Source organism: Carcharhinus amblyrhynchos, chromosome 10 (assembly GCF_965287045.1).
Source record: "Carcharhinus amblyrhynchos chromosome 10, sCarAmb.v2.hapA, whole genome shotgun sequence".
Classification (NCBI taxonomy): Eukaryota; Metazoa; Chordata; class Chondrichthyes; order Carcharhiniformes; family Carcharhinidae; genus Carcharhinus; species Carcharhinus amblyrhynchos.
In genome coordinates, this window is record NC_137333.1 from 13,645,807 (window position 1) to 13,658,042 (window position 12,236).

The window sequence follows — 12,236 nt, forward strand, 5'->3', positions numbered from 1 at the left end:
CTTGTGGGGACAAATTAAAACGTTATCTGCTTCACAGCTCATTTGAAACAGTTGACTAACTGGCAAGTAGCTTGTACATTAAAATTCAGCAATGATTTTCTTTAGGAAATAGCCCAGAGCCTTAAAACAGTTGGGAGTTCCACCATTGAATCACTATCCATTTCTCATTGGATCCTATGGAGAGACTATGATAAAGAGATTTTCCATACGATGCAAATTTCATTTAAATATATTGTCACACACCTTCACAATACCCACTTTCAAAGGTCTTACTATTTCTAATTAGCAAACGGAGGGGAAAGCAGCTAGCATGAATTAAGGAGACAAGTTTTTTTAAAAAGTCAAACCAGTGATGAATTACTGCTCATGCCAGGACTGCTCTTGACAATTTTGCTCTCAAAGAATGTACATTTATGCATCTATATAATAAAGGTCAAGTCACCATTATCCCAAATGACTTCACCCTTCAAAGGAGAGATTGTTGGTGATTTAATCTGAGGATCACCACACCTCAGGTGAGGGGCAAGGTTGAGAAGATGGGGGCCATTATGGGAATTGAACCCACACTGTTGGCATCACTCTGTATTGTAAACCAGCCATCTGAGCTAACTGACCCCTCAATATGTATAAAGTTGTTGTTGAGCAGGTGATGGAATGTGGAAGCTTAAAAATTCCTGCCTGTTTTAAGTATACGAGATTAAGGATGGAAATTTGGAATAAAACATTTTTGCACCTTCCCTCGTTCCAAGGCCTTGCTGTCATATTTAGAGGCAAGACTGGCAAAACGTCAGGTTCCACTAGACTTCCCACCAGCTTTGTGAAGTGAATGCGTAATGTGCTGAAAAGTACACAAAGCAAGCACAGCGATGTGGTAAATGGGTCCCACAATAACACTTACAAATAACCATCATGGAACTTGAAGGGCACAACACCACAGGACCAACTAGAATTAGTTTCCAACACTTAAGAACATGCTGGTTTGTCAAAAAAAAAACAATAGGATCAGGAGTAGATGAAGCAGCCCATCGAGCCTGTTCTACCATTCAACATAGCTTCACTTCCACTTTTCTGCCCACTCCCCATATTTCTTGATTCCCTGAGACCAGGACTGGAATTTTACCAGCCTGCCCTTACAGGAATTGGAGCAGGGAGGGACAGAGCATGGGAAGGTCCATAGACCTAGGGTGTTTCAGGCTGAGCAAGGCTGTAAAATCCAATCCCAAATGTTTATCTCAACCTTAAATATATTCAACAGTGGAACATATACAACCTTCTGGGGTAGAGAATTGCAAAGGTTTGCAGCCCTTTGAGTGAAGCTATTTCCCCTCATCTCAGTTCCATCCTCTTACCCTTAGACTGTGCCCCCTCCCCCAGTGTTTTAGATTCCCCAACCCCGCATCCAGTCAAGCTCCTTCTGAATCTTGACGGCCCCACTCACCCTTGCAAGTTCCTCATTTGCTGAGTTTGAGGTGTCGTTCACATTCCAGTCTCTATGTGGGGGGGCCCAGGTAAACAGTTGAGTCCCACACTACTATACAAGTAATATTGTCCTCAGGAGTTGGACAACGGTCAGGGCAATGGCAGACAAGTGAGCGCAGTTTCCCCCAGTCATACATCCAGAAACAGAGAAACTCCTGGAAGTGAATGACTTTCTTCACATATAAAACAAAAAAGTTAAGAAAGCCTCTGCAACTCATTCCACAGAAGCCACTTAGTAATCAGAGCCTGAAATTGCCTTGTAGCGATTGACATAGCCAAACTGCACGGGAAATATTGACAGATCAATTTACAGTGGTGTTGACACAAAAGCAAAGCCAAAAAAGAAAGACAACCAAATGGAAGGATGGTGGAGAGGAAGTGAATTTCCTTTGTAAAATCTAAATGTAAATACATGCACTCACAATCGATTATGAGAGCAGAAAGCAGCAGTTACAGTAGCACTTATAATTTCCCAGAAGGATTGCCTCTAACCCTGTTCCTTAGCAAGCAGCCATGTGGAAACATTGCTCAAATTAAAAATCAGGGAAAAGTACATAGCCTACTAGAAGTAAAAGTACTTGAGGATGATTTAATAGATATTAGCGATAAAGAAGTGCAATAATTGTCAAAATTCACAGTGTGCTGGACTATATGAAGTACATCAGAGAATGACAGCCAGATTGCATGAACATAAAACATTCCAATTTCACTGACATTTATCTGCTTCAGCTCACATTGCTGGGATAAGCCACAATGCTTGGCATACCACTATACTTTTAGATTATCTTTGGGTCTCATAATTTGAAAAATAACTCTTAAAAAAAAACTATCATTACGTGCAAGGATTTTTCAGACAATAAAGATTTGTGGTGGTGATGCATTCCAGAATGAACTAGTTGGGTTTGCTTGTGTGCACAGCGAACATCTGGTATACAGTACTGTGAGTTCAGTCATGGCACACAATCCAAGTGAAACATATGGTGCCCCTGTGTTCAAATCTATTCCATGCAAGCCTGCAAAATCATTCAGCATTGTACAACTTCCAGATGTGAGAGTAGAATTTTCCCCCGGATTTCTGCAATTGGCTGGAGTGCAAGGAGGGAGGAAGAAAGCAAACTTTGGTTCTGTCGTGGTGAAATGCATAATTCTAACTTGCCAAAATGAAAACAAAAGCTGATATGACAACCATCAAACCATTTCAGAGCTGGTGAATGTCCATGTCTCTTTATAACACTATATTATCCTACTCACTGGATCCCTGGAGCATGTTGTCAAATAGTTTTCTGTGCTGCAATAAAATAAATACTCCAATCACGTTAATGCAGGACATTCTTTCTGAAAGAAGTTACAAGTACAGCTGTGCTTGGCCAGTCCGATCGTGAAACACTTCTGGTCAAAACGCAGAATAAGATGCTTGATTAAACAAGAAGTCTCAGCAACAGGACCCTGGTGCATAAATCAAAACAGTCGAGGTAAATAATAGTCAGCCTACTGGCTTATAAAACGAGTAAGAATGTGAAGCCGCTAAATGTTAACTTTCAGACCGCACGTTTTAACATTTGTGTTTTCCCTGATTGTCAATTCTGTTCCCTCATCGCTGGACATCGAGAATTCCTTAAGCCCAATTCCCCAGTTAGCCATCAGTATTACAAATAAACTTCTAAAGCTGGAAATCAGAATCAAAAGCAGAATTTGCATCCACTGCAGAGGAACTCAAGTCAGCACCTGTAGACACACAAGTAGGGTTGATGTTTTGTGCAACATAGTTTGGGGGCTGAGGAGCAGGAGGGGCAATAGTATGAATCAAAACACAACCCTGTATGTTTTCTCTTCACAGATGCTGACTGACCAATTGTATATTTCAGTGTTTTCAATTACTCTGCCTCATAAGGCTATCAGCTGTTTCAACATAATATCCAATCCACCCAAATTAATAAAGCAACATTTATTCTAAATTGTAACACAGAGACTTTCTCTTTACTGAAGAGAAAGCTGCAAGATTTCACATTTCTAACTAAATCTGATTACTCCAATAATATAGAACAAAGAAAATTACAGCACAGGAACAGGCCCTTCGGACCTCCAAGCCTGCACCGACCATGCTGCCCTTCTGAACTAAAACCCCTTACCCTTCTGGGGACCATATCCCTCTATTCCCATCCTTTGTCCACATGTCCCTTTTAATAAATCAAATTGAATAGTTATCAGAAACGCTTGGGACAGCTTTGCCCAAACTGTGTTTCATTTACACAAGGCAGTCTACTTATTTTAAATCATTTCCCACCACCATACTGTATCATACTATATGCACCCCACTGCTTGATAATTAGCAAAAAAAGGACAATGACAACAGTGATTCCAGTACCAAGGTCTGATACTGTGCTAACAGTGCCTTCAGGAACAGGTCTGAAATGTTTCAGAAATGCTTTCAGTACAGATAAAGACTGCTGCCAGAACCTCTACACAAGATTATGTCTAATCTTCCACTGATGTTACACAGCCAAACACATGAAAATCACTTTAGTTCAGCCACTACAGCCGTGGAGATTAAAATTCAAAGTTACAATGGAGGCTATTAATTTTTGATACTTGATATTTTTGGTATTTCTGCTGCGCTAATAGCTTTCACATTAACAAAGACATTCTTTGTGATAGGGGTGTACTGATATTTTAGGAAATGTACTAACCATAGGAAAGCTTCACAAGTTGAAATACTGCCAACAGCTGGATTTACTTTAACCATGAAAATAAAATTCATGATTTTATGTAGAAAGTGTATCATAGCTGGTGGCAAGGTGTAACAGTTATCAACACAAGCTAGTCTAATTAGGTGTCACGAGGAACAAATATGGAGGCGTTTAAGGTTCAGCTCAAGTGATGTTATTTTTAAAAACGATGTCTTACTATCAAAACTGATTTATACAGCATGATTAAAATATTACAAGTTCTAATATATGGGATATGATCATAATGAAAAGCAGGGTACTGTGAAACATGTTGTCAATTACAGATCATATGTGGCATTCAGAAGCCATTAATTAAACTTCTGTGTAAAAATCAAAACATCTCTTCTAAAAATAAAATTAGAAGGCAACAGTTCCAATTAAAAATAAAATAATTCTCTCGTTAGTTTTGTCCTCCGATGACTCAGAAGTGCGGCTGATCCACACAGATTAGGACCAATTCCCGATCTCAGCTGAGGCAGCATTGAGATCCCACTGTCTCTGTGCTCCAGATTAGTACAGTAACTGATCAGTAATCCCACCGCTATTCATTGTTCATGGATCCCTATTGGAAAATGCACCTCTTTAAGCAAAGGCAGGATTCAGCACTGTGACGTACCCCGAGAGTCACTGACATTTACTGTTCACTAAGCTCACTAAAGTTAAGTCACTTGAGCAAAACACCAGAAGGATGTTGCTGCCTGTGGAACAGTATCTAGCACAAGTCGCCCCCTTCAGGAAAGGAGCAAGAGGAGAAAAATTAAAATAACAGGGATGGGCAGGAAGGAGGAAAGATGCTAAAAATAGTAATGAATTTTATAAATTCCCATTTTGATTCAACGTTGAGTTCACAATTCCATGATTCCTGCCATACAGCTGCTAAGGCGTTAAGACTGTGCAGGTTTCATATACCTCATCTAGCCAAAGAGAGAATTTCCTCCTGTACAACAGGAAACTTTCTGTATTGCAGAGGTTTCTGCACTGAGAGCAAACAGTCCTATAATCAGAGTGGCTAAGGTTCCTTAGTGTGGCAATGTACAAATGTGTAAAGCAGACTTCTGAAAAGGCCATTGCACCTGTGGCTACCTACAGTGGAAATACATTTGTAAACCTGGAGGACATGTGGCTCATTTTACTGATTACTGCAGTGAGGATCCCAAATATATTTAGCAACGACTTTGTCTGGTACCACAGGAATAAAGAAAGAGCAAAAAAAAACGCAGTTTGATTTCAAAACGTTAATATATTTTCTATTTTATAGTGAACATATGCATCTGATTTGTATCACCCTCATTTTCAGTAACTATGATGTTCCCATTTATTTATTTTTTTTAAAAAGGGGGTGAATTTGTAAGATGCCTTTTAAAATAAATATTTTATAAAATAATAAAACTTCAAATAAATATTCTTTACACTAAACAATATGTTGAAAAATTAGAAAATAAAGACTGAATTTATGGTAACTGTACAATATACATGATGTCAGGGGTATCAAGAGTGACATAATGCTGAGCAATGTAAAGTAAAATATAGCCTAAACATATTGATTGACTGATTCACATTTGACTGAATGTACAACATATTAGTATAATATTTGTAAATCTGCCATTTATATGGCACCATTTTCACAGTCTTAATATTATTGTATATACAAAAATATAACAAATTAACTCTGGCAGCAAAAAAATGAGCAATTTGCTAATTTACATATTCAGCAAGTATTCACATACAATATGGAAAGGTCAGGGAGTGTCATCGTGTTACCTGTCGGTCTAGCTTATGCTGATTCAACAATGGTTACGGAGCATCCTACGTGAACGCACTGATTGGATGGTTTCTATCCTCTCGTGTGTGCATGTGTGTCAGTTGAGAGAAAATAGGGTCAACAGCATTATCACTGCAAACCTCAATACTCCTCCCAAACTCCAGGGAGTTGCAGTGCCACTATTACACACAAAAATTGTTGGGTAGGCCATGCTGGTCAACTAGAAAACAGGCCCAAGCACAATGGGAGATACCTTTTCCCTGTTTATTTTTAAATGTAAGACTATCTTAATGGCTGTAGATTGTGTGGTGTATTATTTATTAAGGCAGCCAGATATTAAAAAAAGTATCCAGCATTGTGCTCAGTGCTAGCATTGCAAATGTGTTTCTTCTCCCATATTACAAATGTACAGAGTGAAACCGTTGAGAACTAACACTGAAAGTAGCATTCTCTTTCCTTTTCAGCTAGGAGGGTTTTTCAAGGTTCCGAGGAGGTAAACTGGGAACCTTGCAGCAAACGGTGTTTGTATTTTTACAACGGCACCCAGGACGGTTGATCCTATCGTAGCACCCCTGGCACAACTTAAGGCAGCACTTGGCAGGCAGGTAACACCACAGGCAGGGCATAAAGAGGGACATAAGGCCCATGGCTGACCACCGGACACAGCAATGTGACTGGCTGCAGGAGCACGGATTATCCGCACAGCTGTCTTCATCGTCATAGTTCGAGCAGTGGTAAAAGACGCCCTTCACAAAGCAGACGCAAGTCCCATACTCCACCGCATTTTGCGCAGAGCAGACGCACCGCTTGTCGCAGAGCCAATAGGAAGGTAGAGTCCTTGGATAAGTGCACTCCTGACACTTACACTTCCCACAGTCCTCACATCGGTAGATGTGCTTGCCCAGCTCCTCTTTCCCCACAGGCTTCAGTTCATCAGATTTAAATTCCGACTTGGGCTGTACCCTGATGATCTGATCAGAGACATGGTCTGGAGAGGACGAACGTCCTAGAAGTCTCTGGTCAGAAGATGTACTGCTTGTACTTGTCCTTGTGCTATTCCGAGAGCCACTACTCACAGTGCTGGTTGACCGGGTTAAAGGTACCCTCGATGAAGAATGCACGTGATGATGCTGACTGCGGCTGTTAAACCGCTGATGCTCTTGATCGGTTAATCCAGACATCCTCTGATTTTTGTGTTGCGAGGGCGGTCGGTGCACAGACTTGCTCCCGGGCCTTGGAGCAACAGTAGGTCCCTCTGTGTACTCATTAGTGGCTCTTATAACTCGGATCTGATCGAGCGACAACACTTGAACCTGCTGTGGCTGTACATCCCTGGGGTCAGGTTCCAGGTGTTGCCTTCCGCTGTCACGCAGCAACTGTGGCAGGGCTGGAGAACCACTGCCGGTTTGAGTTCGCGTATCCATTTGTACACTGAAAAGTGATCACCCCACCAGGCTTAGAACACATCTGAAGTCCTGCCATTAAAAGGAAAGGGAGAAAAATATTCAGTACGTGTTACGCATAAATATTCAGTATCCCATGTAAAAACTGAAATAAACATCATTTCCTCATTGCTACTACACCAAGATTAAAAGTAAATGATAGGCATTTTCATCCGTACATGCAGCAGAGTTGAATAAATAAGGCTGGGCATGTTGTGACATTTGTATGTTTACCCCTCAGCAATTTCATGATTTCCCCCTCCACTCCACCTCCCCCTGCCCTGAATAACAAGTGCCATTGATTTACTGGATTTCTGCATCTTAACATCATTGACACTTAAAGACAGGGAAAGAGCCAAAACCAGCCCAGGCAACACATGCCAAAAATATGAGCTGCCTGCCAACTCAACAAGATTATTACAAACTTTTCAGTCTACAGACACTGTTAGAACTGTCAACTGGCTGTTTTTAAAGGTGTGTGTTTTTTGGGACCAAGTATGTTGCGCTACTATGAAAACTACAAACTTCAGTTGCCTTTCACTTTGGTTCTGATAGCTGGAACACAGAGCAGCAGTCGTAGATAGATTAGAGCACGATTCTCAATCTCGCTTTCTGCAACAAGATAGCAGTTTGATTCGTCCACTCGAAAAGGAACTGGCCAAAAATGCTTTTTTTTTTCCATGCTTAATGCCATGCCAGTGTGCAGAGTCTGGAGCTCTACCAGAGCTAATTAAAAACACAACTCCTGTAGGAAAGGACCTCGAGAGTACCACAGCAAGCACAAGGTTCAGCACAACACATCTGTTTCGTAGGTTGGAGATTTTTTTTAAAAAAGTCAAGACGTACAATGTTGCCCACAATGCACAATTAACACAAGGGAGATATGCAATGTTCTTTGTCCTGGGAGTCAAATTATTGACAAGGTGGCTTTGGCCTTTTAGGTTTCAGCAATATTTTTTTTAAAAAATACAACTTTCCCTCTAGCACCTCCTCCTGTGAACTGCCAAAAATGGTTACCTCAGGCAGTTGGCTCCTACCTCAGTTCTGCCCCTCGTGCCACTTTGCCTTGCTGCTGATTTCAGCAATTTCCCTAGAGGCCTTAAAACCATTTACTGGACTATGCGAAGTCATTTCCATTCATAGAGAGGGCCATCACTGCCCTTTGGGAGGTGCACTTCAGTATAGGTACAGCCTCCAGTCCACAATAATAGGAGGGAAACTACCAGGTGAAGAGTATGGACCCCATAACATGGACACAAGAAAAAAAAACAAAAGAGGAAACAACATTTCCTTTTATGGAGCCATGAAGTCAAACGGGGTGGGGGGGTGGGGGGGGGGGGGGTGCAATTAAGTCTAACTTGCGAGCTAAGTATAGCAGCCAAAACCCTTCCGCTGCAGTCAATGTAGCCGCTACCTAATCTTCATGGGACGTGTTGCACTTTGTTGTTGGTGAGGTTCTTCCAGAGGTTTGTGGCCAATGATCTATCAAAATTGCATGTTCAGTTTCATCATCTCCAAATCTAAATAATTTGAAACAGGAGCCCAAAACTTTTCATAGAATTCCTACAGTGCAGAAGGAGACCATTTGGCCCACTGAGTCTGCATTGACCACAATCCCACCCAGGCTCTATCCCCTTAACCCCATGCATTTACCCAAGCTGGTCCCTCTGACACCAAGGGGCAATTAATTTAGCATGGCCAATCCACCTAACCTGCACATCTTTGGACTGTGGGAAGAAACCGGAGGAAACCCACGCAGACACGGGGAGAATGTGCAAACTCCACGCTGACAGAGACCCATGCCAAGAATCGAACATAGGCCCCTGGAGCTGAGAGGCAGCAGTGCTAACCACTGGGCTCCTTTCAAGGGAAAATAATGTATCAAAGACAAACAAGATTCAACGAAAATTAAGTGACAAAATGAGAGCCAACTAAACTGGAACTGTAAATCTTATAACGTTGACAGAGACTCAGTAATCTGGATAGGGGGGTCTCAGGACTGCTGAAACATTTGGCCACATTATAAAACTGAGAAGCAATTGGTATAAATTATACTGAGCTGGCCTTCGCACGAAGTTATATTTCAAATGACTACATTGAGAAATGACATTTTCTGAATACTGTGTGCTTCTAGTGAAGATATTCAAATGTTGTTTCACTTCACAATGCCTTCATTTTTAAGGATTTGCAGTGGGGGAGGGGGAGTGGGAGTAAGAGAGAAAAAAGTTTAATGTCTCAAGATTTAACTTGGGAGATCCATCTGCAAAAAAAATGCATTCTTATCACACTCATCTTTATCAAAATCTGTCAGCCACGTCAAACCCGGGACAATATGTATATTGTGGGTGAGGTTTTAAGCACGGATCATTCACCATGAATAGAAAATCGTGACAACTTCCATATGCAACTACTGCAGAGAGGAGGCTGCAAATGGGATTACAATCCGCCACTTGCGCCAACTCATTCAGTTCCCTTGACTTGAGGTGAAGTTTTTTTTTGCAAAAAAAAATCTCTTGAAACACGACTTTTTTTTTGGTTCTGCCCGACTTCCTTCCCTTTTCCTCTTCATAATAAATAACATCAAACACGTGGAAAGTTGGAGCAGGACCCGCTCCTTTTGCAAACAAGCAACCGGATAAGGGTCTGGTTAAAGGGGGAGGGGGAGTGGGAAAGACTGTGGCGTGGAATCGCACTCCAGCTCCAATCCCAAGGAGGAATTGCTGGAGGAGCTCCTCTCCTCGCATTATATACCGAGGCGCTGCTGGCAAGGGAGCAAAGGAGGGGGCAGAAGAGTCTAAGGAAAGAGAGGGGGCAGAATGGGGGGGCAGAAGACAGCAAGGGAAGGGGCAGAAGGATCTAAGGAAAGAGAGTCGGGCAGAAGGGGGCAAGGGAGGGCAGATAGGCACTAAAGAACAGGGGCAGTAGGGCACTACTGGAGGAGGAGCAGGGCACTAAGGATAGGGGGTGATGAGAAGGGCATTAGAGGAAGGGAGGGGGCAGAAGGGCATCAGACAAAGGGAAGGGGCAGAACGAAGCAGCAAAGGAGAGAGGGGCAGTATGGACAGGGCCGAGTGGCCGGTGCACTCCTCCTCTCAGCACATGACCACCAAACAGAGCATCGTAAGTTCCAAACCGCTTCCTTAACCATTTTTACCTCGTTAAGACAGAACACAAACTAGATTTTTGTCCACACTGCCATCAAAACCAAATCCTGTTAAATTGCTACAACATCAGCTCCTGATTTTAACTTGCAGCACCTTCCTTTACAACCATCTCCTTCTAAACACACACACACACACAGAGAATGTTATTTTTGGGAAAAAAAATAACTCTGTACAGCAATGTTTTTAAACAGAGAGGGAAATAATAAAAAACCCTTCCTACCATATTTCGACTGTACCCCCCCATTTACCCATTACAACAGGGGGAGCTCAGTGCTATCAGTCAGATTGATTTTGTTACCATTTACCGTTTAGTCCTCTCTGAACACAAGTTAACGTACTAAACAATGTAACCCACTAATGAACGTGTATTTGCCTTTGAGATTAAGTATATTCAATACATATCTATATAGTCCTCAAATCACTTTCAAAAAAATTGTCCCCAGTACACGTGAAAGGGTTAGACCTCAAACACTTGTCAATGGGTGCCCCCAATACACTCCATAGGGTTGCCCCCAATACTTTTTATAGGGTTGCCCCCAATCATCGCGAAAGAAAGAAAGTGCCCCAATGCCAAGTTACGAGTCGCTCCCCCCCCCCTCCCCTCCCCTCCCCTCCCCATGTCTTTTCCTTCCCACAAGTTGAAAAGTTCCCATTAAAACTTACCGTGGTCGCGGCGCTCCTCTCCGTGGGTTTATGTCTGCGGACAGAAGCGGCAGCAGAAAAAAAAGCCTCCTCCAGCAGAGAGTGAGTGGAGTGAGTGAGTGAGAGAGAGAGAGAAAGAGAGCGAGAGAGGGGAAGAAACACACAGCCGCCGATCCAAAATTCCAGCGGAGATCTGCTCGGGCTATCTGTGAAAGCATCCGACAAGAGGCGAGGGTCAGGGAGGAGGGGGGAGTGGTGGGGAGGAGGAGGAATGGGGAGAGGGGGTATACAGTGGGGGGGAGAAGCAACAGGATCTGTCTGATCACAGCAGCAGAGCGATCAGCAGTTGTTGTGTTAAAGGGAGAGGGAAAAAGGAGGAGGGGGGGGAAGACAGAGTAAAACAAAATCCTTTTTTTTCTTGAATGAAAAGGCAGCAGAAACTGACACGAGGGCGGATCCGCACTCCTCTCTCTCTCTCTCTCTCTCACACACACACACACACACACTCCACTCTGCAAAAAAAAGGGAAGAAAATTGTCAAGGTTGCAACTTTTTCTCTCTCTGCAGCAGCGAATTCAGGCTCTTCATTCACAAGTGGCTCCTTTTGCCTCTTGCACACGGTCCTCTTTCTTCACGCTCTCCTCCGATCCTTCCCACACATGTGAAGTTTGTAAAGAGTTGCTTCTTTTTTTTAACACCACCTCCCCCCACCCAGCCACCACCACCACCTCCTCCCTTCCCTTCCCCTCCCCGCTAGAAGAAGCAGATTTAGCAGAGCTGCTATTAAGTTCTCCAGAGGTAGCTGATGGGTAAATGGCGTCATCTGCATGGGATCGAATAGAGCATTTGTTGTCCCAGAGGATATATTGCATCCGGTCTCTGCTGATTGGTCCTGGGCCTCAAATTCATTAGAGTGAGTGAGGAATGAGAGGGATGGGGGGGTGGTGGTGGAGGAGGAGGAGGAGAGAACATTCAGTATGTGCCAGGAATCACAGAGTCCAGCACTGCTCCAACATGCAAG

General features: G+C 42.8%; 1 protein-coding gene across 1 annotated transcript; it reads right to left on the minus strand.

Moving 5' to 3' along the window:
• Positions 1-5,425: 5,425 nt before the first annotated feature.
• Positions 5,426-11,942, minus strand: spry2 (sprouty RTK signaling antagonist 2). Its single transcript, XM_080198136.1, has 2 exons — positions 11,237-11,942; positions 5,426-7,442 (listed from the first exon to the last, which is right to left on the minus strand). The coding sequence occupies exon 2, from the start codon at positions 7,389-7,391 to the stop codon at positions 6,432-6,434; it is 960 nt and encodes a 319-aa protein (XP_080054262.1). The 5' UTR covers positions 7,392-7,442; positions 11,237-11,942; the 3' UTR covers positions 5,426-6,431.
• Positions 11,943-12,236: the final 294 nt, after the last annotated feature.